The sequence below is a fragment of the Pelophylax lessonae genome, assembly GCF_965119305.1.
Source record: "Pelophylax lessonae genome assembly, chromosome: 11".
Lineage (NCBI taxonomy): Eukaryota > Metazoa > Chordata > Amphibia > Anura > Ranidae > Pelophylax > Pelophylax lessonae.
Window position 1 is genome coordinate 200,108,057 of NC_138778.1, and position 27,289 is coordinate 200,135,345.

At 47.9% G+C, this 27,289-nt stretch overlaps 1 protein-coding gene across 3 annotated transcripts in view; it reads left to right on the top strand.

Annotated features, from left to right (window-relative positions):
• Positions 1 to 27,289, top strand: part of OSBPL2 (oxysterol binding protein like 2) — a 255,219-nt gene that overhangs the window by 158,138 nt on the left and 69,792 nt on the right. For 2 of the 3 annotated variants that reach the window (XM_082271624.1, XM_082271623.1), the window contains exon 2: positions 21,422 to 21,568. In XM_082271624.1, the coding sequence (XP_082127750.1) occupies positions 21,532 to 21,568 (37 nt within the window). In that variant the 5' untranslated portion in view covers positions 21,422 to 21,531. Of the gene's footprint in view, positions 1 to 9,475; positions 9,576 to 21,421; positions 21,569 to 27,289 lie in introns of those variants that run through there. The other variant, XM_082271622.1, reaches the window with a different exon arrangement.

A 27,289-nucleotide genomic window follows, 5' to 3' on the forward strand; every position in this document is an offset into this window, starting at 1 on the left:
AGCAGCGTTCTTTACCATTTAGGATGGGTTGGATTGCGCATCAACCAGCGATTGAATGATACTAACGTGTGTCCACATTGAGGTCAGGATGAGAGATGAGCAGGTTGTAATACACAGTGCTCAATATTTCCAGGGCCGATGAAATGACATTGGTAGAGTGATACGTAGCTGTGCTTAGTATGGAATAATCCTATTGCATCTAACATTACACAACTGTTACTTCTTCCTTTTCTCACACTTCTCAAACCCCAGGGGTCACCTTAGGCCAAGTACAGCCGTAGACTTCACATGTCATGGCATTGGTCATTGTTTCACACATCTGGCTCAGCAATTGTAAAGCTGATGACAGTCATGTGTTGATTACCATAGCACCCTACCTAATTAGAAAGCTGGATATTATTTTAAAAGGCTGCTGAAATGACTTCATACAGACAGTTAATTCTTTTACCATTCTACTTTGTAACCACAGAGCAGCAACAGTTGGCAGCTTCCCAGATTCTGAGACCCTCACATTCAAAATGCATTTCTTTACCAGCTTTTGCAGGCACAGAGCAAGGGGGAAGCTTCTTTGCATTCTGGGGGCTACACTTGTTTCCTTTTGGATCTGATAGATGTCCAAGTTGATTGCATGTTTTGCTTTTAATTTAAAGTATAACTAAAGGCAAAACTTTTTTTTTTTTTTTTTTTTTTTTAAGCGTTTTTGTTAGATTAGAGATATATTTGAACACCTGTCAGTTTTTATTGCTTTCTGTGCCTCTGTTAGGGAGATTCACCCTCTATATTTGTCCTGTTTACCATTATCATTGAAAGTAAAAGAAAATCTCAAAATGTTGGGTTGTCCCCAGAAAAGTAAGAGGGGAAATGTTCCTATGGGACACTAGTTCTGGTGACCTTGGGATCCCTAACAAATCCCCTAATTTGCAGGGATTTCCTCTCCCTTGTTTGGCTATGGGACAGGAAGTGAAGGGAAATCTCCGCAATGGGACACAGATGGAAAAAAAAAAAAAAAAAAAATCTGACAGGGGTTATAACCCTCCCTTGCTCTATCCAAAATGAAAAAAAAAATGTTGCCTATAGTTCTACTTTGACTCCCTAGGTGCAAAAATGATAGTCTTTGGCCATTAATGGTCTTTGCCTCAGACATCGAGATGACTCCAGTAACCAAAGCAAGAACAAATAACTGAAATGTATGCAGAGTTTAAAGCGAACCTGTGCTTTGCTCATGCGACAGTTGCAGCTTCCATGTTTGTTTAATGACCGATTTACCTTATTCCTCTCCCCAGCATATACTTGCCTTTTTTACACTACCCTTTGGAAACAGAAGGAAGTACATCTAGGTATGGAAGTACATCTAGGTATGGAGGAGCATGTGGCTCGCCTAATGTGACAGTGCTGGACCAATCAGTACTGCTACACTGGAAGTCCATAGCTTTATGTAAGCTATAACTCTGACAAACCTGAGGCTCGCATAAGGCTTTCCTTCGCTCCCAGCAGCTGAATAAAATGGCGGGGGGAGCCAAAGGAAGATATGTTTGTACTGCTGGAGAGGGTGATCTTAAACTGAACTTGTCTCATTGTCCTGCATGGAGAAATCACAGGTTCGCTTTAAAGCTGAACTTGGGGATAAAGATAAAAAAAAAATAATAATTTCGCAATGATATACTTGTTAGTTCTAGGACAGTAGTCTTCAAACTGTGGCCCAGGGGCCTGAGGCGGCCCTTTTACTTGCTTTTACCTGGTTCTTGGGGCATTATTCTCTTCCCCCCCCCCCCAATCGTTGCTGACATAGTTCCTCCCATTGACACCAATGATTGCGCACTAATCCTCCCGTTTGACAGCAGTGATGGCGCACTAATCCACCCATTGACACCAATGAAGACGCATGAATCCTCCCGTTGACACCAATGATAGCGCATTAATCCTCCCGTTGACACCAATGATGGCCCACTAATCCTCCCGTTGACGCCAATAATGGCGCACTAATCCTCCCGTTGACACCAATAATGCTGCACCAATCCTTCCATTGACACCAGTGATGGTGCACTAATCCTCCCTTTGACACCAATGATGGCGCACTAATCCTCCCATTGACACCAATGATGACTCATGAATCCTCCCGTTGACACCAATGATGGCGCACTAATCCTCCCGTTGACACCAATGATGGCGCGCTAATCCTCCCATTGACACCAATGATGGCGCGCTAATCCTCCCATTGACACCAATGATGGCGCACGAATGCTCCCGTTGACACCAATGATGGCACGCTAATCCTCCATTGACACCAATGATGGCGCACTAATCCTCCCCTTAATATCAATGATGGAACATTGTTTACTCCCACTGATGCCAGGACGTTTTCTTCTCCCAAAAGCCACAGCGCAGCTCTCCTAAAGTTTGAAGAACAGTAAGCGGGCCCTTTTTATTTAGGAGCTTGGAGACTCCACTGGTCTTGGAGTAGACAAAACAGCTGTAATACCTTTGCTAATCCTTGCTCCCCTGGCCACCAACATTCTTCTCTCTGACACTTTGAGTGGGCCCTGGCTGTCCTCACATACAATGCAGGACTATTGGTTCTGCATTGTATTGGATGATGTCAGCATGTGACCACCGGCCAGAGAGCCTTAGGAAAGAGGCTGCAGGAGACTGTTTGCTCAGTGTGCAGGAAGCCTGCTGGAGCAAGAACTAAGGTAAGTTTTACAGCTTATTCCTCTACCCCCTAGACCTGAAGAGCATTTACCTCTTGCACTGTAGACAGGCCCACTACTAGGGTTTTTTTTCTGGTGCCTGGACTTGGGCTTTAAAGAGAACAATGGCTGCCTCTTCACAAGCAAATATACTTTAAGTGAAACCACAAAGTAGAAATGGTTTCTGTGAACAGACAGCCGCACAGAACACAAAACATGCTGCTATACCCTCCGGTTGCAATTACTTGAATAAGGAAATGTAGATTTAAAGCCTAATTAGAGAAGAAGCGCCAGGAGTGGCGAGTCTAATCCCCGGTGCCACCAGCATAGAATACTGAGAGTGAACTGGAATATAAACATGCTGAGCTATAATCTGCTCGCCGAATGCCCGCTCGTGTTGCCGTCCCTTCTAGTTTTTTGTAAACACGATACTGGCTGAATTCTGATTGTTCGCAATTAACCTTAGATGGAGGATGGCCATATTGTCTGTAGGGCAGCTGAAAAGTCCCAAGACACCGGTACCATATCTGCATCACTGTGGGCAGGGAGATGAGGGTTAGTTAAGGTTAAATTTATAGATTTTAGTAGCTCATGGAAGGAAATGAGTAAGGAGAGGCTAATATGAGAGGTAACATGAGTGACTATGTAAAACATAATGTATACATAATATAAAGAAAGCATAATGCAGGTGTGTAAATAAAGGGAATAGCATTTGCTTTAAAAATTAGCTTTTATTTATTTATTACAGGCACTTCTATAGCGGCATCAATTTATGCAGCATATTGTGCATTCACATCAGTCCCTGCCCTCAAGGAGCTTACAATCTAATTTCCTTTACTCACATTCATACATACTAGGGCCAATTTAGACAGGAGCCAATTAACCTACCAGAATATCTTTGGAGTGTAGGAGGAAAACAGAGTGCCTGGAGGAAACCCACGCAGGCACAGAAAGAAAATTGCAAACTTAAGGCAGGTAGTGCCAAGACCAATGACCCTAGAGCTGCTAGGCAGAAGTGCTAACCACTTCACCTGTGTGCTGCCCACTGATTGACCTAATGGTGAACTATAGTCAGGTTTTTTTTTTTTTTTTTTTCACATGAAAACTGTAAGACTTTAAAACTTTACTCAGGTTTACTGCTTATAATTAGTAAGCCTACTGAAGACATGGATCACAAGACATGGTATCTACAGTACCCAGGGTCATGTATTGAAGTCACGTGAATTTGATTAACCTGAAACGGGGGTCTCCAAACTTTCTAAACAAAGGGCTAGTTTACTATCCTCCAGACAGGGGTGCCGGAGTGGCTTGTGGACATTGAAAATGCCCCAGCATCGGTGGGTGTAAAAAATATTACATAGTGCCTGTAGTCAGTAGAAGGAGGAATTATGCCCCATCATTGGTATCAGTGGGAGGAATAGTGCCTAATTGTTTACGCCTGTGTCCCATTGCTGTTGTCATTGGGAGGAATAGTGTCCCAACATTGGTGTCAGGGGAAGGAAAAATGCCCCATTGTTGGTGTCAGTGAGAGGAATTGTTCCCCACTGTTTGTCTCAGTGAAAGGAATGGTGCCCCCTTGTTGGTGTCGCGGGAGAATTAGTGCCCCCTTGTTGGTGCCGCGGGAGAATTAGTGCCCCCTTGTTGGTGCCGCGGGAGGAATGGTGCCCCCTTGTTGGTGCCGCGGGAGGAATGGTGCCCCCTTTTTGGTGCCGCGGGAGGAATGGTGCCCCCTTTTTGGTGCCGCGGGAGGAATGGTGCCCCCTTTTTGGTGCCGCGGGAGGAATGGTGCCCCCTTTTTGGTGCCGCGGGAGGAATGGTGCCCCCTTGTTGGTGCCGCGGGAGGAATGGTGCCCCCTTGTTGGTGCCGCGGGAGGAATGGTGCCCCCTTGCTGGTGCCGCGGGAGGAATAATCTCCCAAAGGGCAGTAGTTTGGAGACCACTGATCTAAAAGCAAGCCCTTTCTTTGGCCCTGCAGGGAAAAATAACCGGTTTGCTTTAGTGCTGCCCTTCCCAGAAATACATTTGAACCTTTCATATATTCCCCCCCAAAGCTCATCTCTGCTGCTTGGACTGAAAATACCTAGCACTTCTGGTATAGATTAGCTTGTGACTCAATGCTTGTGACATGCTGTCACATGAAAAAAGTCAGCATCCTTATTTAAAAGTGATGTATGGGGTTTCTTTTTTTTATATTAGATTTATTCTTACCTAGGGGGAAGCAGCCTGGACTGACTTCTCTGACCACTCTGCTAAAAATGGGTCATAAAACGAACAGCAGTCCTGTGATCCATAGGAGAAGTACAGCCAAACTTGCTCAGTAAGTCAATTTTACATTTGTGAAGGGCGTATTCACACTAGAAACTGCATAGGACTCGCACAGGAACACTGTGCGGTTCCTGTGCGATTCACATGCAGTTCTGTGCAGTGTGATTTCAGCCCATTTTGAATGAGTTAAAACCGCACCACACCAGAAACAGTGCATGCACTACTTTTTGAAATGCACAGCAACCGTATCGCTTGGTACTTTTGTAAGCCATTGCGGGCAAACACACTGCGTTTGCGCACTGCGCTTGGGGTATCATTAACTTTGCACTGACTCTCACAGGAGATCGCAGGGGCAGTGCGATTGGAATGCGGTGCCGGAAGCCGCATGGGAGCGCAGCTTTCCCGCATTGCATGCTAGTGTGAACGGAGCTCTTAGTGTGACATCGTGATCCCAGCGTATGTGGGATAACTGGCATCTACGCTAACCTATTGCTTTGCATGGTGTATCTACTATCCCTAAAGCAAATGGAAAGCTTAACTGGATGACCTTTATCGCACGTTCACATTGGTCCTTTTTGACATGTCAAATCGCATGTCAAATTTGAGCCAATTGCCAGCAATGGCACCGTCCAAATCGGTGCGACCCCCGACTTTGCGGTACCGCACCGATTCCCAAAAGTAGTTTCTGTACTACTTTTGGAGACTTTGGGGGAAGGGGGGGAAGGGCGATTTCAATAGACATCAGTGCACGTACCCGCCCAGATTTCTGGGAAATCTCACCCGAAGTCCGACTGAAAATGCCAGTTTGAAATCGTGTGAGTTCTGCTGAACTCGCATGATTTTAAACTGGCCTTAGTGTGAACCTGGGCTTAGGGGGAAGAAGTACTCAAACTGGAGCATTTAAAAACGTTAGCTTTTTCAATTAAACTTTCACAATAAAACCTGGAAGTTGATTGGAGAGTGCAAAATCTGGTGCAGCTCGGCATAGAAACCAATCAGCTTCCAGGTTTTAGCCCTCGTTCACACTGAACATGGGTTTGAAATTGCGTGAGTTCAGCTGAACTCGCACGGTTTCAAACCCGCATTTCAGTGCAAGTTCTGGGGCAATTTTAATTACATTGGTGCAGGTTCATGCACAGATGTTTATTGAAGTCACCCCTGAAGTCGCCAAAAGTAGGGCGTCGCACCGATTGGGACAGTGCCATCGCCGGCAATGGACTGCGATTTGACATTAAATCACGCCAATGTGAACGGGGCTTATTGTCAAACCTAATTGAACAAGCTGAAGTTAGAAGCTGATTGGCTACCACCTGGCAGCACCAGATTTTGAGTGCTCCGGTTTTAGTAAATCCCCCCCCCCCCCCTTTTAGTTTGCTAAGTCCCGGTTTACACTCATGCAATACGGGAACCCTGCGAATCTACTTGCATTCCCAGCACAGGCAGTTCACACTGCCATATGTGAATCGCTGGGGGTGTCAAATCAAAGTTAACGACACCCCCAGATCAGTTAAAATATCGCAGTGCGATCTCCCATTCGGACATGAATCGGATCGCCTAGGTGTGAACCACCATGTGATCCGATTCTGCTATGGACCCAAAAAAGGGTCCTGTGCGTGTTTGTGCCGAATCAGATGCGAATTCAGCCATACAATCTGTATGGCTGAATTTGCATCGCACATACATCGCATGTGATTTTTAGAGCAGTGCGCTCCGAATTACCTGCAATGTCTGTCATCGCAGATGTGTGAACCGAGTCTAAAGCACCATGTATCCCAAAGGATTGTCATGTTTAAAAGTTTTTTTCATCCTTTGTTGCATCTCAGTGCTGTAGGTTTGCTGCAGCCTCTTCTCATCCAATTCTAACCATGCCGACTAAGTCATGTGTGATGAAACGACCACTTGCAGCCTCCATCGGAAGACTGGGGAAGTGACTGAACTAGGACCTTCATGGCAGGATCACCAGGTATTACTTTTATAAATTCTGCAGATTTAAAAATATTTGAAATTCGCTCTTGAAATGACATTAACCGGTTGCCGACCACTGCACGACTATATACGTCAGCAGTCAGCCCCGGCCAGGCAAAGTGACGTATATATACGTCACTAGCCTGTCACTTGCTTGGGAGCCAATAGCGGGCGAGCGCGCGCCCCCGCCCCGGCTCCTTCCCCAGCAAGTCCGTGCGTGTGACGGGCGGACCTGATGTCCGCCGGTCACTTGGCGATCCTCGGTGCAGAGGGAGAAAGGCAGGCGGCTGATGTAAACAAGCCGCCTGTCATTCTCCCCTGTGTAGAAACAGTGATCATACGGTTCTACTATGTAGGACCGTTGATCACTGTTCCTACAGCTCAAGCCACAGCTAATCACAGTTAGAATCACGCCCCTAGGGACACACACCACCCCTCCCTCTCAAAAAAAGTTAACCCCTTTACTGCCAGTGTAAATTTACAGTAACAGTGCATATGTATAGCACTGATTACTGTAGAAATGTCACTGGTAACCCCAAAAGTGTCAAAAATGTCAGTCAAGGGTCCGATCTGTCCGCCGCAATGTCGCAGTACCGCAAAAAAAAACGCAGATCGCCGCCATTACGCGTTTAAAAAAAACAACAAAAATGACAAAAATCTTTCCCTTTGTTAGTAAACACGATAAATTTTGCGCAAACCAATCAAAATACGCTTTTTGCAATTTTTTTTTTTTTTTATCAAACATATGTAGCAGAAAACAAATTGGCCAAAAATGTTAAAAAATTTTGATTTTTACATTTTTTTTTGGAGGGGAATTTCATATGAAAAATATTGTTGTTTTTGCAAAATTTACGCTATTTTTTTGTTTATAGCGCAAAAAGTAAAAATCGCACAGGTGATCAAATACCCCCAAAAGAAAGCTCTGTTTGTGGGAAAAAAAGGACGTCAAATTTGTTTAGGTACAGCGTCACACGACCGCGCAAATTGTCCGTTTAACCACTTTACCACCGGAGGATTTTGCTGTCTTCCGTCCAGGCCACTTTTTGCGATTCGGCGCTGTGCGACTTTAACTGACAATTGCGCGGTCGTGCGACGCCGTACCCAAACGAAATTTACGTCCTTTTTTTCCCACAAACAGAGCTTTCTTTTGGTGGTATTTGATCACCTGTGCGATTTTTACTTTTTGCGCTATAAACAAAAAAAGAGCATTTATTTTGAAAAAATAACAATATTTTTCACATTTTTTTATATGAAATTCCCCCCAAAAAAAATGTAAAAATCAAATTTTTTTAAAATTTTTGGCCAATTTGTTTTCTGCTACCTATGTTTAGTAAAAAAAATCGCAATAAGCGTATTTTGATTGGTTTGCGCAAAAGTTATTGCGTTTACTAACTAAGGGAAAGATTTCTGTCATTTTTGGTGTTTTTTTTTAACGCGTAATGGCGGTGATCTGCGATTTTTTTTGCGGGACTGCGACATTGCGGCGGACAAATCGGACCCTTGACTGACATTTTTGACACTTTTGGGGGTACCAGTGACATTTCTACAGTAATCAGTGCTATATATATGCTCTGTTACTGTAAAAATGACACTGGCAGGGAAGGGGTTAATTTTATTGGAGAGGGAGGGGTTAATGTATGCCTGGTGCTTACTGACGTGTGGGGGGGGGGGTGACTGTGTGACACAAGGACAGATCGGATGTCCAGCTATGCTGAACACTCCGATCTGTCAGTCCCTGTCACTATGGAGATCCGCCTGCTGTGTTTACATACAGCGGGCGGATCTCCAGACTCGATCCCCGACGATCGGGGCAGAGCAGCGGCAATCGCCGCTGCTCCTCCGCTGGCCCGACTCCCGCTGTGAATGAACACAGCGGGAGCGAGCCTCCGGCGGCGCGCGAGCGCCGCCCACAAGGGGCGGAGTCCAGCGACGTAGGTCTACGTCGCTGGACGGGATCGCGGCACTTTGCCGCAGTAGCCTCCATGTAAGCGGAGGTAAAGTGGTTAAAGTCACGCAGTAAAAAATCGCAAAAAAAACCCCTGGTCAGGAAGGGGGTAAAATCTTCCGGGGCTTAAGTGGTTAACAAGTTAATGCTTCCCTGAGATTTTACTGGTTGGGTTTACAAATGCTATAAACTTGACCCCTGACAAACTTTCACAATCCGGTGCGCAATTATCGTTTCATAGCACAACAAACTACAAATGTTTTTGTGTATTTAGAGCTGGCATAGACGCCTGTGTTTATCCCGGCAGCGGTTACGCTGAGCTGGAAGCTCCCAGTTGTTCATCTATAAATGGAAATCTTACCCCTGCTTAGTACTAGTCCACGGGGACGTACGCAGTATACAGGCAAGCCTCGTTAACACTCCTTAATGCCATTTTACAGTAGCCCGTGAGGCAGAGGGGTTCGTTCTCGTTTTGCGAAACCAGAGTCAGCACAAGGGGAAAGCCAAATGCTTTATGTGAGATAAATAACCCGGAATATTCATAAATATGGATACAAAAGTTTTAGAAGCAGATCAGAAGGAGCCTTTTATTGGGGGTGGGGGGGGGGGGGGGGAATGTATGCTTGTGTGCAGTGGATTTCCTAATTGTAACCCAGGCTGCAAGGACCACTAACAGAAATGACAAGCTGGCAGATGTTTATTACCAAAATAGGGTCATTTTATATGGGAAAATGTTAGAGCAGGTTATGTTTTATGCCACAGAATAAGCTCAATTACTAATATCTCATGTAAGCTATAATATATTAATGTCATTTCAAAAGCCATTTTCAAATCTGCAGCTTTTATTTAAATAATGCCTGGTGATCCTGCCATGATGGTCCTTGTACAGGCACTTCCTGTTAGAGTGACAACACTCTGTTTAGGTCTTCTGACTGTGCACTTGTGTTGTTGACCTGTCACATGGGCCTCCAACTACAAGTGGCCATTGCAACACACATTATGGTTGGCGTTGTCCATTGTTGTCACAATAAGGAACCGCACTGAGGAATAATATGCAATACTATGGGGGGGGGGGGGGGGGTTGGACTGTGGGCAGTGGGAGAACAAAGTGTACTGGTGTCAGTGGGAGGAATAGTGCCCCATCGTTGGTGTCAGTGGGAGGAATAGTGCCCCATCGTTGGTGTCAGTGGGAGGAATAGTGCCCCATCGTTGGTGTCAGTGGGAGGAATAGTGCCCCATCATCCATATCCACATCGCTTGTGTGGATGCAAGAATCTGCAGGTTTTTTTCTTTCAGCCTGCTAGATCTAGGATCTTTAAACTTTATAAACAAAGGGCCAGTTTACTGTCCTTCAAACCTTGGGGGGGGGGGGGGGCGGGTTGGACTGTGGCCAGTGGGAGAACAAAAGTCCTGGTGTCAGTAGGAGGAATAGTGTCCCATTGTTGGTGTCAGTGGAAGGAATAGTGCCCCATCGTTGGTGTCAGTGGAAGGAATAGTGCCCCATCGTTGGTGGTCAGTGGGAGGAATAGTGCCCCATCGTTGGTGTCAGTGGGAGGAGTAGTGCCCCATCATTGGGGTCAGTGGGAGGAATTGTGCCCCATCATTGGGGTCAGTGGGAGGAATAGTGCCCCATCACTGGTATCAATGTGAGGAAATGTGCCCCATCATTGCTGTCAGTGGGAGGTAAAGTGTCCCATCGTTGGTGTCAGTGGGAGGAATAGTGTCCCATCGTTGGTGTCAGTGGGAGGAATAGTGTCCCATCGTTGGTGTCAGTGGGAGGAATAGTGTCCCATCGTTGGTGTCAGTGGGAGGAATAGTGTCCCATCGTTGGTGTCAGTGGGAGGAATAGTGTCCCATCGTTGGTGTCAGTGGGCGGAATAGTGTCCCATCGTTGGTGTCACTGGGAGGAATAGTGTCCCATCGTTGGTGTCAGTGGGTGGAATAGTGCCCCATCGTTGAGGTCAGTGGGATGAATAGTGCCCCGTAATTGGTGTCTATGGAGGAATTGTACCCCATCACTGGTATCAATTTGGAATCAATTTGGGGAATTGTGCCCCATCATTGGTGTCAGTGGGAGGAATAGTGCCCCATCATTGATATCAGTGGAAGGAATAGTGCCCCATCGTTTGTATCAATGGGAGGAATAGTGCCCCATCATTGGTGTCAGTGGGAGGAATAGTGCCCCATCATTGATATTATTGTAAGGAATAGTGTTCCATCATTGGTGTCAGTGGGAGGAGTGGTGCCTTGTTATTGGTGTCAGTTGGAGGACTAGTGCCCTATCATTAATAATAGTGGGAGGAGCAGTGCCCCATCATTTATATTAGTGGTGCCCTAATATTGGTGGCAATGGTAAGAATAGTGCCCTAATGGTGTTGGTGTCAGTGTCAGGAATTATGCCCCACTGTTGCTGATGGTGGGGGGGATAATGTCTCAAGGACCAGTTAAAAGCAAGCAAAGGGCTGCAATTTAGAGACCACTGTGCTAGATGAACAAGATACAACTCTGTGTGTACCCAGCTTAAAGATTTTTCTTGTTCTGCCCGGAGTCCTGTTCAGCAGAGGGGTTCCCCGCTCTGCTCCTTCAGTGAAAGCTGATTAGAAATTCCAAACTTCATTGGGAATCCCACAACCTTTGTTCCATGGGTGGCCCTGTTGGCACCACCCAACAATAGTTGAATTTTTCATCAACTTTCACTGAAGGAGCAGAGCGGAAAACCCTCTGCTGAACAATTTGATCCATGTATGGCCAGCTTAGGTACTTCATGGCTTCTGTAAACTTTTAGAAGTGTCTGGAATTGGGGTGGGAAGTGTAGCAAGGTTTGTTTTTTGTTTTTTGCTGACAGGTCCACTTCAAATGAATACCTTGGTCTGTTTTGCTCTTTGTCTGAAGTTCTGGCACAGGCACCATAAAACGATCATTGTGCTGAATTAACAATTCCTCTCCATTTGCCAGTCAGAGAAAGGTATTCTTTGTACATCAGCCCCGGGGAAATCTCAATCTATTTTTCTGTTTTGTTTAACGTGTTTTTTGGAGTTGTCATTCGTCCCTCTCTCTAGGGAAATTAAAATGGCTACCCCATTAAAACAACACAGGTTGCCTCGGTAACAGCTGCTCACTTGGAAACTCTTGCAGGATGAAAACTTGACAAAAAGTACAAATTTTAATGTGAAGAGAGGAAAAAAGAAACTTGAGAAAGGCAGCAAATCACCATAAAGTGTATCTCCCGTTTGGATTAGAATTGATGTATTTTTCACAATTGCCTTGCCAGCCGTTTTGTAATTTGATCAAAAAATGACCTTCCTCCGTCAGTTTGCAGCCACATCCAGGATTTGATAGAACTATCAAAGATATACTCTTATTTCTCTTAGTCTCCTGAATGATAAAGATTACAGATTTGCTAAAAACCCCAAGCCATCTGTCTCTATAACTGTCTCACTTATTCTCTTCTAGTACTGCTCCCAGAGCCTTAGGACAAATTACATTTCATCCTTTATGCAGCTATAAAGTGCTAAAATATTCTTCTGTGTATTTCGGAGCACATAGACCAGAGGGGGGGCCAGCAACCTTTTCCACATTAAGTGTCACATTTACAGACATTAGTCTATCGGCGTACTGATATAAAATAGCATGTTGTAGTCTTAGCTGGTTTTCAATTTTTGCACTCATAGTTGTACTGCTGACGGCAAGGATAGCTTGTTCATTATTTTATTATAATTAATGCATCTAACTGGCCGTTACCAATACAACCAAGTGAAATTTGATTAACAGGTGCACACACAAAACATATTTATCCTGATGCATGCATTTCATACCTCAGATCAGCCCCATAGCACGCACTTTTATCCTAATGTCAGCCCTAGTGAATGTGCCTTACACCTCAAGATCAACCCAATTGCATGCACTTCAGATCTCGTATCAGCCCTAATGCATGCACTTCAGACCTCGCATCAGTACCAAAGCATGCACTTTAGGCATCAGGTCAGCCCCAGTGCATGCACGTCGGATCACAGATCAGCCCCAATGTATGCACTTTCATAATTGTCAACCCCAGTACATGCACTTTAGATCTTAGATCAGCCCCATTGCATGCACTTTAGATCTCAGATCAGTCTCAGTGTATGCACTTATTCAGGTCAGCCCCAGTACATGCATTTCAGATCTCATATCAACCCTAACACATGCACTTCAGACCTCAGATCAGTGCCAAGGCATGCACTTTAGGCATCAGATCAGCCCCAGTACATATACTTCAGGCCAGCCCCAGTACAAGCACTTTACACCTGACGATCAACCCCAATGCATGCACTTCAGACTTCAGATCAGCCCCAAGGCATGCACTTCAGACCTTAGATCAGCCCCAGTGCATGCATTTTACACTTTAGTTTAGTAACCGGGGATGCACTTCAGACCTCATATCCGCACCAAAGCATGCACCAAAGGCCTCAGATAAGCCCCAGTGCACGCACTTCAGGCATCAGATCAGTCCGAGCGCATGCACCTCAGGCCTCAGATCAGCCCCAGTGCAGGCACTTCATGCCGCAGATCAGCCCCAGTGCAGGCACTTCAGGCCGCAGATCAGCCCCAGTGCAGGCACTTCAGGCCGCAGATCAGCCCCAGTGCAGGCACTTCAGGCCGCAGATCAGCCCCAGTGCAGGCACTTCAGGCCGCAGATCAGCCCCAGTGCAGGCACTTCAGGCCGCAGATCAGCCCCAGTGCAGGCACTTCATGCCGCAGATCAGCCCCAGTGCAGGCACTTCAGGCCGCAGATCAGACCCAGTGCAGGCACTTCAGGCCGCAGATCAGACCCAGTGCAGGCACTTCAGGCCTCAGATCAGCCCCAGTGCAGGCACTTCATGCCGCAGATCAGCCCCAGTGCAGGCACTTCATGCCGCAGATCAGCCCCAGTGCAGGCACTTCAGGCCGCAGATCAGCCCCAGTGCAGGCACTTCAGGCCTCAGATCAGCCCCAGTGCAGGCACTTCAGGCCTCAGATCAGCCCCAGTGCAGGCACTTCAGGCCGCAGATCAGCCCCAGTGCAGGCACTTCATGCCGCAGATCAGCCCCAGTGCAGGCACTTCATGCCGCAGATCACCCCACAGTGCAGGCACTTCATGCCGCAGATCAGCCCCAGTGCAGGCACTTCATGCCGCAGATCAGCCCCAGTGCAGGCACTTCAGGCCGCAGATCAGACCCAGTGCAGGCACTTCAGGCCGCAGATCAGCCCCAGTGCAGGCACTTCATGCCGCAGATCAGCCCCAGTGCAGGCACTTCATGCCGCAGATCAGCCCCAGTGCAGGCACTTCATGCCGCAGATCAGCCCCAGTGCAGGCACTTCAGGCCGCAGATCAGCCCCAGTGCAGGCACTTCAGGCCGCAGATCAGCCCCAGTGCAGGCACTTCATGCCGCAGATCAGCCCCAGTGCAGGCACTTCATGCCGCAGATCAGCCCCAGTGCAGGCACTTCATGCCGCAGATCAGCCCCAGTGCAGGCACTTCAGGCCTCAGATCAGCCCCAGTGCAGGCACTTCAGGCCTCAGATCAGCCCCAGTGCAGGCACTTCAGGCCTCAGATCAGCCCCAGTGCAGGCACTTCAGGCCTCAGATCAGCCCCAGTGCAGGCACTTCAGGCCTCAGATCAGCCCCAGTGCAGGCACTTCAGGCCTCAGATCAGCCCCAGTGCAGGCACTTCAGGCCTCAGATCAGCCCCAGTGCAGGCACTTCAGGCCTCAGATCAGCCCCAGTGCAGGCACTTCAGGCCTCAGATCAGCCCCAGTGCAGGCACTTCAGGCCTCAGATCAGCCCCAGTGCAGGCACTTCAGGCCTCAGATCAGCCCCAGTGCAGGCACTTTTATCCTAATGTCAGCCCTAGTGAATGTGCCTTACACCTCAAGATCAACCCAATTGCATGCACTTCAGATCTCGTATCAGCCCTAATGCATGCACTTCAGACCTCGGATCAGCCCCAGTGCAGGCACTTCAGGCCGCAGATCAGCCCCAGTGCAGGCACTTCAGGCCTCAGATCAGCCCCAGTGCAGGCACTTCAGGCCTCAGATCAGCCCCAGTGCAGGCACTTCAGGCCTCAGATCAGCCCCAGTGCAGGCACTTCAGGCCTCAGATCAGCCCCAGTGCAGGCACTTCAGGCCTCAGATCAGCCCCAGTGCAGGCACTTCAGGCCTCAGATCAGCCCCAGTGCAGGCACTTCAGGCCTCAGATCAGCCCCAGTGCAGGCACTTCAGGCCTCAGATCAGCCCCAGTGCAGGCACTTCAGGCCTCAGATCAGCCCCAGTGCAGGCACTTCAGGCCTCAGATCAGCCCCAGTGCAGGCACTTCAGGCCTCAGATCAGCCCCAGTGCAGGCACTTCAGGCCTCAGATCAGCCCCAGTGCAGGCACTTTTATCCTAATGTCAGCCCTAGTGAATGTGCCTTACACCTCAAGATCAACCCAATTGCATGCACTTCAGATCTCGTATCAGCCCTAATGCATGCACTTCAGACCTCGGATCAGCCCCAGTGCAGGCACTTCAGGCCGCAGATCAGCCCCAGTGCATGCACTTCAGACCTCGGATCAGCCCCAGTGCAGGCACTTCATGCCGCAGATCAGCCCCAGTGCAGGCACTTCATGCCGCAGATCAGCCCCAGTGCAGGCACTTCATGCCGCAGATCAGCCCCAGTGCAGGCACTTCATGCCGCAGATCAGCCCCAGTGCAGGCACTTCAGGCCGCAGATCAGCCCCAGTGCAGGCACTTCAGGCCGCAGATCAGCCCCAGTGCAGGCACTTCAGGCCTCAGATCAGCCCCAGTGCAGGCACTTCAGGCCTCAGATCAGCCCCAGTGCAGGCACTTCAGGCCTCAGATCAGCCCCAGTGCAGGCACTTCAGGCCTCAGATCAGCCCCAGTGCAGGCACTTCAGGCCTCAGATCAGCCCCAGTGCAGGCACTTCAGGCCTCAGATCAGCCCCAGTGCAGGCACTTCAGGCCTCAGATCAGCCCCAGTGCAGGCACTTCAGGCCTCAGATCAGCCCCAGTGCAGGCACTTCAGGCCTCAGATCAGCCCCAGTGCAGGCACTTCAGGCCTCAGATCAGCCCCAGTGCAGGCACTTCAGGCCTCAGATCAGCCCCAGTGCAGGCACTTCAGGCCTCAGATCAGCCCCAGTGCAGGCACTTCAGGCCTCAGATCAGCCCCATAGCAGGCACTTTTATCCTAATGTCAGCCCTAGTGAATGTGCCTTACACCTCAAGATCAACCCAATTGCATGCACTTCAGATCTCGTATCAGCCCTAATGCATGCACTTCAGACCTCGGATCAGTACCAAAGCATGCACTTTAGGCATCAGGTCAGCCCCAGTGCATGCACGTCGGATCACAGATCAGCCCCAATGTATGCACTTTCATAATTGTCAACCCCAGTACATGCACTTTAGATCTTAGATCAGCCCCATTGCATGCACTTTAGATCTCAGATCAGTCTCAGTGTATGCACTTATTCAGGTCAGCCCCAGTACATGCATTTCAGATCTCATATCAACCCTAACACATGCACTTCAGACCTCGGATCAGCCCCAGTGCAGGCACTTCAGGCCGCAGATCAGCCCCAGTGCATGCACTTCAGACCTCGGATCAGCCCCAGTGCAGGCACTTCATGCCGCAGATCAGCCCCAGTGCAGGCACTTCATGCCGCAGATCAGCCCCAGTGCAGGCACTTCATGCCGCAGATCAGCCCCAGTGCAGGCACTTCATGCAGCAGATCAGCCCCAGTGCAGGCACTTCAGGCCGCAGATCAGCCCCAGTGCAGGCACTTCAGGCCGCAGATCAGCCCCAGTGCAGGCACTTCATGCCGCAGATCAGCCCCAGTGCAGGCACTTCATGCCGCAGATCAGCCCCAGTGCAGGCACTTCATGCCGCAGATCAGCCCCAGTGCAGGCACTTCAGGCCGCAGATCAGCCCCAGTGCAGGCACTTCAGGCCTCAGATCAGCCCCAGTGCAGGCACTTCAGGCCTCAGATCAGCCCCAGTGCAGGCACTTCAGGCCTCAGATCAGCCCCAGTGCAGGCACTTCAGGCCTCAGATCAGCCCCAGTGCAGGCACTTCAGGCCTCAGATCAGCCCCAGTGCAGGCACTTCAGGCCGCAGATCAGCCCCAGTGCAGGCACTTCATGCCGCAGATCAGCCCCAGTGCAGGCACTTCATGCCGCAGATCAGCCCCAGTGCAGGCACTTCAGGCCGCAGATCAGCCCCAGTGCAGGCACTTCATGCCGCAGATCAGCCCCAGTGCAGGCACTTCATGCCGCAGATCAGCCCCAGTGCAGGCACTTCATGCCGCAGATCAGCCCCAGTGCAGGCACTTCATGCCGCAGATCAGCCCCAGTGCAGGCACTTCAGGCCGCAGATCAGCCCCAGTGCAGGCACTTCAGGCCGCAGATCAGCCCCAGTGCAGGCACTTCAGGCCTCAGATCAGCCCCAGTGCAGGCACTTCAGGCCTCAGATCAGCCCCAGTGCAGGCACTTCAGGCCTCAGATCAGCCCCAGTGCAGGCACTTCAGGCCTCAGATCAGCCCCAGTGCAGGCACTTCAGGCCTCAGATCAGCCCCAGTGCAGGCACTTCAGGCCTCAGATCAGCCCCAGTGCAGGCACTTCAGGCCTCAGATCAGCCCCAGTGCAGGCACTTCAGGCCTCAGATCAGCCCCAGTGCAGGCACTTCAGGCCTCAGATCAGCCCCAGTGCAGGCACTTCAGGCCTCAGATCAGCCCCAGTGCAGGCACTTCAGGCCTCAGATCAGCCCCAGTGCAGGCACTTCAGGCCTCAGATCAGCCCCATAGCAGGCACTTTTATCCTAATGTCAGCCCTAGTGAATGTGCCTTACACCTCAAGATCAACCCAATTGCATGCACTTCAGATCTCGTATCAGCCCTAATGCATGCACTTCAGACCTCGGATCAGTACCAAAGCATGCACTTTAGGCATCAGGTCAGCCCCAGTGCATGCACGTCGGATCACAGATCAGCCCCAATGTATGCACTTTCATAATTGTCAACCCCAGTACATGCACTTTAGATCTTAGATCAGCCCCATTGCATGCACTTTAGATCTCAGATCAGTCTCAGTGTATGCACTTATTCAGGTCAGCCCCAGTACATGCATTTCAGATCTCATATCAACCCTAACACATGCACTTCAGACCTCAGATCAGTGCCAAGGCATGCACTTTAGGCATCAGATCAGCCCCAGTACATATACTTCAGGCCAGCCCCAGTACAAGCACTTTACACCTGACGATCAACCCCAATGCATGCACTTCAGACTTCAGATCAGCCCCAAGGCATGCACTTCAGACCTTAGATCAGCCCCAGTGCATGCATTTTACACTTTAGTTTAGTAACCGGGGATGCACTTCAGACCTCATATCCGCACCAAAGCATGCACCAAAGGCCTCAGATCAGCCCCAGTGCACGCACTTCAGGCATCAGATCAGTCTGAGCGCATGCACCTCAGGCCTCAGATCAGCCCCAGTGCAGGCACTTCATGCCGCAGATCAGCCCCAGTGCAGGCACTTCAGGCCGCAGATCAGCCCCAGTGCAGGCACTTCAGGCCCCAGATCAGCCCCAGTGCAGGCACTTCAGGCCGCAGATCAGCCCCAGTGCAGGCACTTCATGCCGCAGATCAGCCCCAGTGCAGGCACTTCAGGCCTCAGATCAGCCCCAGTGCAGGCACTTCATGCCGCAGATCAGCCCCAGTGCAGGCACTTCATGCCGCAGATCAGCCCCAGTGCAGGCACTTCAGGCCGCAGATCAGACCCAGTGCAGGCACTTCAGGCCGCAGATCAGACCCAGTGCAGGCACTTCAGGCCGCAGATCAGACCCAGTGCAGGCACTTCAGGCCTCAGATCAGCCCCAGTGCAGGCACTTCAGGCCGCAGATCAGCCCCAGTGCAGGCACTTCAGGCCGCAGATCAGCCCCAGTGCAGGCACTTCAGGCCTCAGATCAGCCCCAGTGCAGGCACTTCAGGCCTCAGATCAGCCCCAGTGCAGGCACTTCAGGCCTCAGATCAGCCCCAGTGCAGGCACTTCAGGCCTCAGATCAGCCCCAGTGCAGGCACTTCAGGCCTCAGATCAGCCCCAGTGCAGGCACTTCAGGCCTCAGATCAGCCCCAGTGCAGGCACTTCAGGCCTCAGATCAGCCCCAGTGCAGGCACTTCAGGCCGCAGATCAGCCCCAGTGCAGGCACTTCAGGCCGCAGATCAGCCCCAGTGCAGGCACTTCAGGCCGCAGATCAGCCCCAGTGCAGGCACTTCAGGCCGCAGATCAGCCCCAGTGCAGGCACTTCAGGCCGCAGATCAGCCCCAGTGCAGGCACTTCAGGCCCCAGATCAGCCCCAGTGCAGGCACTTCTTGCCGCAGATCAGCCCCAGTGCAGGCACTTCTTGCCGCAGATCAGCCCCAGTGCAGGCACTTCATGCCGCAGATCAGCCCCAGTGCAGGCACTTCAGGCCGCAGATCAGCCCCAGTGCAGGCACTTCAGGCCGCAGATCAGCCCCAGTGCAGGCACTTCAGGCCTCAGATCAGCCCCAGTGCAGGCACTTCAGGCCTCAGATCAGCCCCAGTGCAGGCACTTCAGGCCTCAGATCAGCCCCAGTGCAGGCACTTCAGGCCTCAGATCAGCCCCAGTGCAGGCACTTCAGGCCTCAGATCAGCCCCAGTGCAGGCACTTCAGGCCTCAGATCAGCCCCAGTGCAGGCACTTCAGGCCTCAGATCAGCCCCAGTGCAGGCACTTCAGGCCTCAGATCAGCCCCAGTGCAGGCACTTCAGGCCTCAGATCAGCCCCAGTGCAGGCACTTCAGGCCTCAGATCAGCCCCAGTGCAGGCACTTCAGGCCTCAGATCAGCCCCAGTGCAGGCACTTCAGGCCTCAGATCAGCCCCAGTGCAGGCACTTCAGGCCTCAGATCAGCCCCAGTGCAGGCACTTCACATCTCAATATTAACCTCAGTGCAGGCACTTCACATCTCAATATTAACCTCAGTGCAGGCACTTTACATCTCAATATTAACCTCAGTGCAGGCACTTTACATCTCAATATTAACCTCAGTGCAGGCACTTCAGATCACAGATCTGCCCCAATCCATTAAAGTGTAACTAAACACTCCTATCATTTTCTGACACAGAAGCTGCCATCTTGGCCTCAGTTTGATCTTCAACTGCCATGATGCTGCACATATGATCAGTTATGAAATCAGCCATTGGATGGTTTGATAGTTTGGTTGATAGTACAAACAAATCTGACAGCATTTTCCAGCATGTCCGGAATGTAACTGTTTTTTAAAACTGTTAAATCAATGGGTTTAGTTCCACTTTAACTTCAGACCTCAGGTAAGCCCCAAACTATTTCACACAGCGCACCAACGTCCTGAACAACCTGCGAGGCAGATGGGTGGGCCAGGCTTTGTAATTGACAGCCTAGCGAAGTTGTCAATTACAGCCACTAGCGGTGGGTGCCAGCGCAAAACATTGCGTTCTGGGGGTTGCGAATGCCTGGCGTATACAAATGCCATTCCCTGCAATACAAGAACATACCGTCTAATGGTTCGTATACAGACATGTACACCAGAACCTATCTGGACCCCATTTAGGTTTTAAATGACATGGTATTCAAGGAGGAAAGTAGACGGTTTAGGTCCAGATTCAATTTTATTTCTTATAAAGCCAATTTTATTCTATAAAAGCCAAAGCATTTTGGAGATTGAAAAGGGTCCTTCTTTATCAGGGCTTGGTCCAGTTAAAAAGAGCAAGTACTGGACTTACCTAATTGGAGGGATCCCGAGGTGCAATCAATATGCTTATCTTATCTGGCATCTGGAATGATCATACTCGATAGACTCTTGGGAGAATCACAAGACTGACTGTACATAATTACAAATCCTCTAATAGGAAAAAAAAACCCATCAAAAAAAAAAAAAAAAAATATATATATATATATATATATATATATATATATATATATATATATATATATATATATATATATATATATATATATATATATATATACGGCAGATCCAGCTGCTCCATTAATTTGCCCCCTGCCTGTCTGTGGCCATCCTCATGTTTAAGCATTATTGCATAGATTTCTTTGAATTTTTATGTGTTCTTTCAGATGGGAATATTTGAGTGAAAAGCCTTGCCTTTATCTAAATTAGAATGGGCCAAACATAAAAAAATATTTGTATTTCAGTCGGCAATCTAATCACAAGAAATCTAGTCTTGATGGTAACTTGCTGTTTCTGCGTTTTAGTCACCCTTGGGTAACTGTTTGGCAACAAGAAACTTCACACAGATTTTACATAATCAGTAAGATGAAATAATCTGATGAGGAAGAAACAGATAAGGATCATAGCTCTCTCAGACTTCAGCCCTTCTAGGCATCGGCAAGAGCTTTTGTGAAAACAAAATTGACGTAAATAAAGCCGTCCAGCAACATGGATGTTTTGAAATGGGTTTAAATGTGTATTATGGGTTTTATAAAAGTTAAAAGTAATAAAATAAAATTATGTTTTATTTATTTTTTATTTTTAGGGTCGAAGGGAATAGACGCAGGCACCGTCCAAGTTAGTACCCATCTGGATTGTTGAACCCTAAGAAGATGCAGTAATTGTGCTGGTTAGAAGACAACTCCGCAGAGAAGGATGAACAGCGAGGAGGAGTTTTTCGATGCCGTTACAGGTAAGGGAGCACATTTTAGGAATGTATATATTTTTTCCATTAAGAGGTGCGTTTTTAGATTTAAAGAAAAAATAAAAGGCTACATCAAATATCCTCTGGGGGTGGAACTATATGGGCACTTGAAAAGGGGTATGCATGCGTAGATAAAAATTATTTCATTTATTTGTACAAGGAGATAAAAGGATGTATATAGACAATACATAAAGAAAAATAACAAACAAGAAAAAAATGTGGTAGATAACAGAAAAATATCACAATATATACAGATCAAAGACACCTAACGCTTTTCAAATTTTTCTTGATCAGAGGTGTCTGAAAGAAATGTATACATTGCTGTGCTGTCTGAAATGAAAGTAAAACACATAAATGCATATCACACTATATATATCAATAACAGTGTCTTACACCTTTTGTTGAAAAATTGTATACTGACCAATCGAAGATCATCATAGAAAATCGCATACCGGTATAGGCCGCTGCAGATAACATTAAGGGAGAAAAGCGCCAGTGCTGCTACCAAGTATGGTCCTGCCACGAGGTCATGGAAGAAAAAAAAAAGGAAACCAGACTTTTTAAAGCCCAACTCTCTAGGCAAATAATCTTTCTTTCCTAGACTTTGCTAGAGTTGGAAATGGTTAGCACATCCCTTGGGTTTTAAATTATGTCTGTGTTCCCATAGAAGGCATTTTCTTCTGTTCTGTCTCATATCTGTCATCTAGAAAGGAAGTGAAAGGAAATCTCCCACATGGGGTCACAGAAAGCACTGAACATCCTGACTGGCTCTAAATCCTTCCCCACTGTACTTGAAAACAGTACCAGGACATGTTTGTCCAGCGCCTAGGCCGTGGAACTACGCCCCCTTCATCTGCTACTAAAGCATGACCTTAATGCCGGGTTCCCAGCACGGGGTCCGGTGCGTCCCTGTTCACTGGTTCAGGTGGGAATCGGCTGTGAATTTTTGCCTGAATCCGCACCTGAACCCGACCCAAAGAAGCACACAACCCTTTTGGAATGCAGACCGCGGCCTCCCCGGATCTGTTTGAACCGGCTCCATTCCAAGCCGGGCAAACTCGCATGTCATGCAAATTGGATGTAGGGAAACATCTGTGAACCCGGCCTTAATGGGTATATCACTTTGCGCCCATTCTCTGCCCCCTTGCTCCAGCTGCCCATGGCTAGCATGAAGTGTGCATTATACATGTGTGACCAATCACTTGCTTTCTAGCAGCTAGAAGGAAGTTGCACATGCACAGTGTGAAGCCTCACGCTGCGGTCCACTGGTTGCCAGCCAATGATCGGGAGTGTGTGGTGAGGGGCACCCCCCCACCACCACTGCCCCTTCTGCCCACCCTTTGTCCTGGCCCTGCTTAAAAATGTGCTTTTGTTGCTGCATGTGGCCCCATGGGGAAGGTTTTTCTTTGTTCCCTGTTCTGCCGGCCCTGATAAATACACAGGTAGTGAACTGATTTTCCTTTACTTCCCATTTTGCATAACACTAGTCACCTATCAAGTCAACAGAAAGGGCTCTTTCACACGGTCCGCCTCCATAGGTGGATCCGTGCTGCTCAGCAGGGGCTCGTAAACACAGATCCCCCACTGAGCAGGAAGGTGACATCTCCCTCTCCGCTCTGTGTGTGGAGAGGGAGGTGTCAGAGCCCCATGCATCTCTATGGGGGAATCGGATGAGAGCGGACCGCCTGTCCGCTCTCATCCGTTCCCATCTGATCCAATCCCCTGGACGGATGGAAAAAAGGGTTTATATCCGTCCGGATTTCATGGACAGGATCGGATGCAGATGGCATAGGGATGCATGGGGGATCTGATCAGATCCGCCTAAAAAACTGACAGGCAGATCTGATCGGAGCGCTCGTGTGAAAGGGGCCAAAGGGAGTAGAAATCTCCTTAATCTGGACCCAGTCAACAATCAACATTTGACAGGAAGACCCCTTCCTCACGAAGAATAAGGCTGGCCATACGTGGGTTGAATTTCGAAAAGCATTTTCTTTTGAAAATCTTACCTAAGAATTTTAGTTCGAATTTTACAACATTAGTAGGCTGCAACAATGCCCAATTTTCCTGTGACCATTGAATTTGAGTGATCGGGCATGTTGGAAAGTTTTTGAAAAACAAATAATTTTCAAAATCAATGATGGGAGAATCGTGCGAGAAATATAATCGAAAAAGAAATGCGCATGAATACAGGAAAAGAAAATTCCCAGAAAAATAAAGAAGATTCACAGCCATGAAAATTCATTTCTATAGCAACATGAGGGGAAATTGAAGGCTTGGTTGGCTGATTTTCAAAATCAATGGTGGCACCATCGGATCACAAAAGGCATGAAATTTCTGATTTTCAAAAGACATTTTTTTTGGAATTCGACCCATGTATGGCCTGCATAAGGCTCAGTCTCGGTTCACACATATGCGATGCGGGAACCCTGTGAATCCACTGCAGGTTCCCGCATCGCATTCAACTCGCAGGCAGTTCACACTGCCATATGCGAATTGCTGGGGGTGTCAATACAAAGTTAACGACGTCCCCCAGATCAGTTCGCATATCGCAGTGTAAACTGTCAGTTCGGACATTAATCGGATCGCATAGATGTGAACCCCCATGTGATCTGATTCTAGTGCGGACCTGAAATGGGTCCTGTGCAAGTTTGGTCCAAATGCGATGCTGAATTTGCATCGCATAGACATCGCATGTGATTTGCAGAGCAGTGCGCTGCGAATCACATGCGATGTCTGTCATCGCATATATGTGAACCGGCTCTTAGGCTGGAAAGGGACTTTTTTTTTTTTTCATGTTGGCTACAGCTGGCCTAAAATTTAAAGCAGCATTGAGCCCCACTTTCTTTCATTGAGGTTCTCCAACTTCCAGGGAGGCACTCATTCAGAAGCACTCAACTCTACATCAGGAAATGTTCCATCTTCTTGTAGCATTTCCCTCGGAGTGGAAACAATTCCCCCTTTCCTATTGAGGAAGGAATTAAAGAATCATGCTTGTGCTATAATCCGTATTTTTGTTAATAGTGACTTTGTCTTGAGAAGACTGCCATTGCAGGCATCCCCTTGAAATGCTTCATGCCTGGCTGTGTATGACTGGCCTGTTTCAGTCACAGTTCCGTAACAAATATGCTGAAAATGAGTGTCAGAAATGTGTCTGAATTAGTTAGCTCTTTGTTTCTGATCCGGGACCCAGCCAGTATTAGTCGTAGCATCAGAATGACAGCCGCAGAGCTGGCACTCTCAAAGTTCAGTAATGGCAACCTTAATTGCAGTCATTTTAGTGTATAGTTTACAATCACATGTGCTTGGAATCAGCTTGGTAATTTCATTTACACATTGTGCTTCTATAAGGCTCCATGTACACAGGACGCTGGAAATGGCCGTTTAGGAGCAGTTGGGCATTTTTTTTTAGAAGCCCCTGAATGCAGCTACATGTTATCTTATTTGTCCCTGTACACATGGTCGTTTACAGTCATTTGCAGGCAGTTGAGTTCAGGGACGTTTTTTAGAACGCAATTATTTGCGTTCGAACGTGTGTTTCCCAGCGTTTCAAACGAAAAAACGCGGCCAAACGCGATGACCCGCGTTTCGCGTTTTTCCATTTTAAAGGGGAATGATTTTTTCACCTCTAGGAACGGTTCTAAACGCAAATGCCCGCTAAACGTTTTTAAACGTCCTAAAAATTCCAGCATTCAAAGGGACTTTTAACAACGTCCCGTGTACATGGAGCGTTAAATGCGCTTGGCTGCGTTGTCTCTTTTGCTTACCCATAATGCTCTGGGGATCTCGTATGTCGTATTACATATTTGTAATAGCAAGAAAAAGATTTAAAGCTAAAAAAAGTTAGGAACCAACTTAAAAAATGAAGGAGAAAAAAAAAAAAACATGTACAAACATTTTGTTTCCCTTTAAAAAAATAACAGGAATAAAAATATCTACCTTACCATATTTGGGATCAGACTTCAATAAAACTGTTATACTGTTGTCAGCTCTTGGGCCACAATTTTATGTTATCTAAAGGTGAAAACCAGTTTAATGAATATATCAATTCCTCCCTGGCTGCCCTCCAAAGCAGTGAATCACTGTTCCAGTTTGTAGAATGCTTTTATTATTACTGTAATATAATAGATATTAAAGTCGTAGCCTCTGTCCTTGACTGCCAGATTTGTAGGCCTGCTGTGATTTGTTGCTAAACTTTGAGAGAATAGGAATAGGTTGTACTGCTCTGATGAAAACCAAGAAAAGAAGAAATGGACACAATTATTTCAGATATTACCATTATAACTGTTAAAGTGAAATTAAACTCTAAATTCTGAAATTTTGAAACCACTGAGAGGGTTTTATAACAGAAGACCCTAAAGGTCTCTTCTGTCATACATGCTTGTCTCTGCCTTTCAGCAGTTATGTACAGCCGTGGCCAAAAGTTTTGAGAAATATTAATTTTCACAAATCTGCTGCTTCATTGTTTTTAGATCTTTTTGTCAGATGTTACTATGGTATACTGAAGTATAATGTCAAAGGTTTTTTTTGGCAATTACATTTACGTTTATGCAAAGAGCCAATATTTGAAGTGTTGACCCTTCTATTTCAAGACCTCTGCAATTTGCCCTGGCATGCTGCCAATCAACTTCTGGGCCACATCCTGACTGATGGCAGCCCATTCTAGCATAATCAGTGCTTGGAGTTTAGGGAGTTTTTTTTTTTTTTTTGTTCACCCGCCTCTTGAGGATTGACCACAAGTTCTCAATGGGATTAAGGTCTAGGGAGTTTCCTGCCAATGGACCCAAAATTTTGATGTTTTGTTCCCCAAGCCACTTTGTTATCACTTTTGCTTTATGGCGAGGTGCTCCATCATGCAGGAAATGGCATGGTTCCTCACAAAACTGTTCTTGGATGGTTAGGAGAAGTTGCTCTCGGAGGATGTTTTTGTACCATTCTTTATTCATGGTTGTGTTCTTAGGCAAAATTGTGCGTGAACCCACTCCCTTGGCTGAGAAGCAACCCCACAGGAATGGTCTCAGGATGCTTTACTGTTGGCATGACACGGGACTGATAGTAGCGCTCACTTTTTCTTCTCCAGACAAGTTTTTTGCGGATGCCCCAAACAATCGGAAAGGGGACTCATCAGAGAAAATGACTACTCTTGTCCTCAGCAGTCCAATCCCTGTTCCTCTTGCAGAATATAGGTCTGTCCCTGATGTTTTTCCTGGAGAGAAGGGGCTTCTTTGCTGCCCTTCTTGACACCAGGTCATTGTCCAAAAGTCTTCTCACTGTGCGTGCAGATGTACTCACACTTGCCTGCTGCCAATCCTGAGCAAGCTCTGAACTGGTGGTGCCCCGATCCCGCAGATGAATTAACTGTAGGAGACAGTCCTGGCGTTTTCTGGACTTTCTTGGGCGCCCTGAAGCGGTCTTCACAAATGCAGTGAAAATGTTTTTTATGGGACGAAGTTCATTTTCACGGCAAAGAGGGACTTTGCAATTAACTGAAATTCAGCTGATCACTCTTCAAACCATTCTGGAGTATATGCAAATTGCCATTATAAAAACTGAGGCAGCAGACTTTGTGAAATTACAATTTATGTCATTCTCAAAACTTTTGGCAAAGGCTGAACACTAAGCCACGCATGTGCATCATGGCTTGGCCATTCATGTGTCTGAACAGAGCAAACCCGAATGAAGAAAGACTGGTCAAAGATGAGTGTCTGGGAC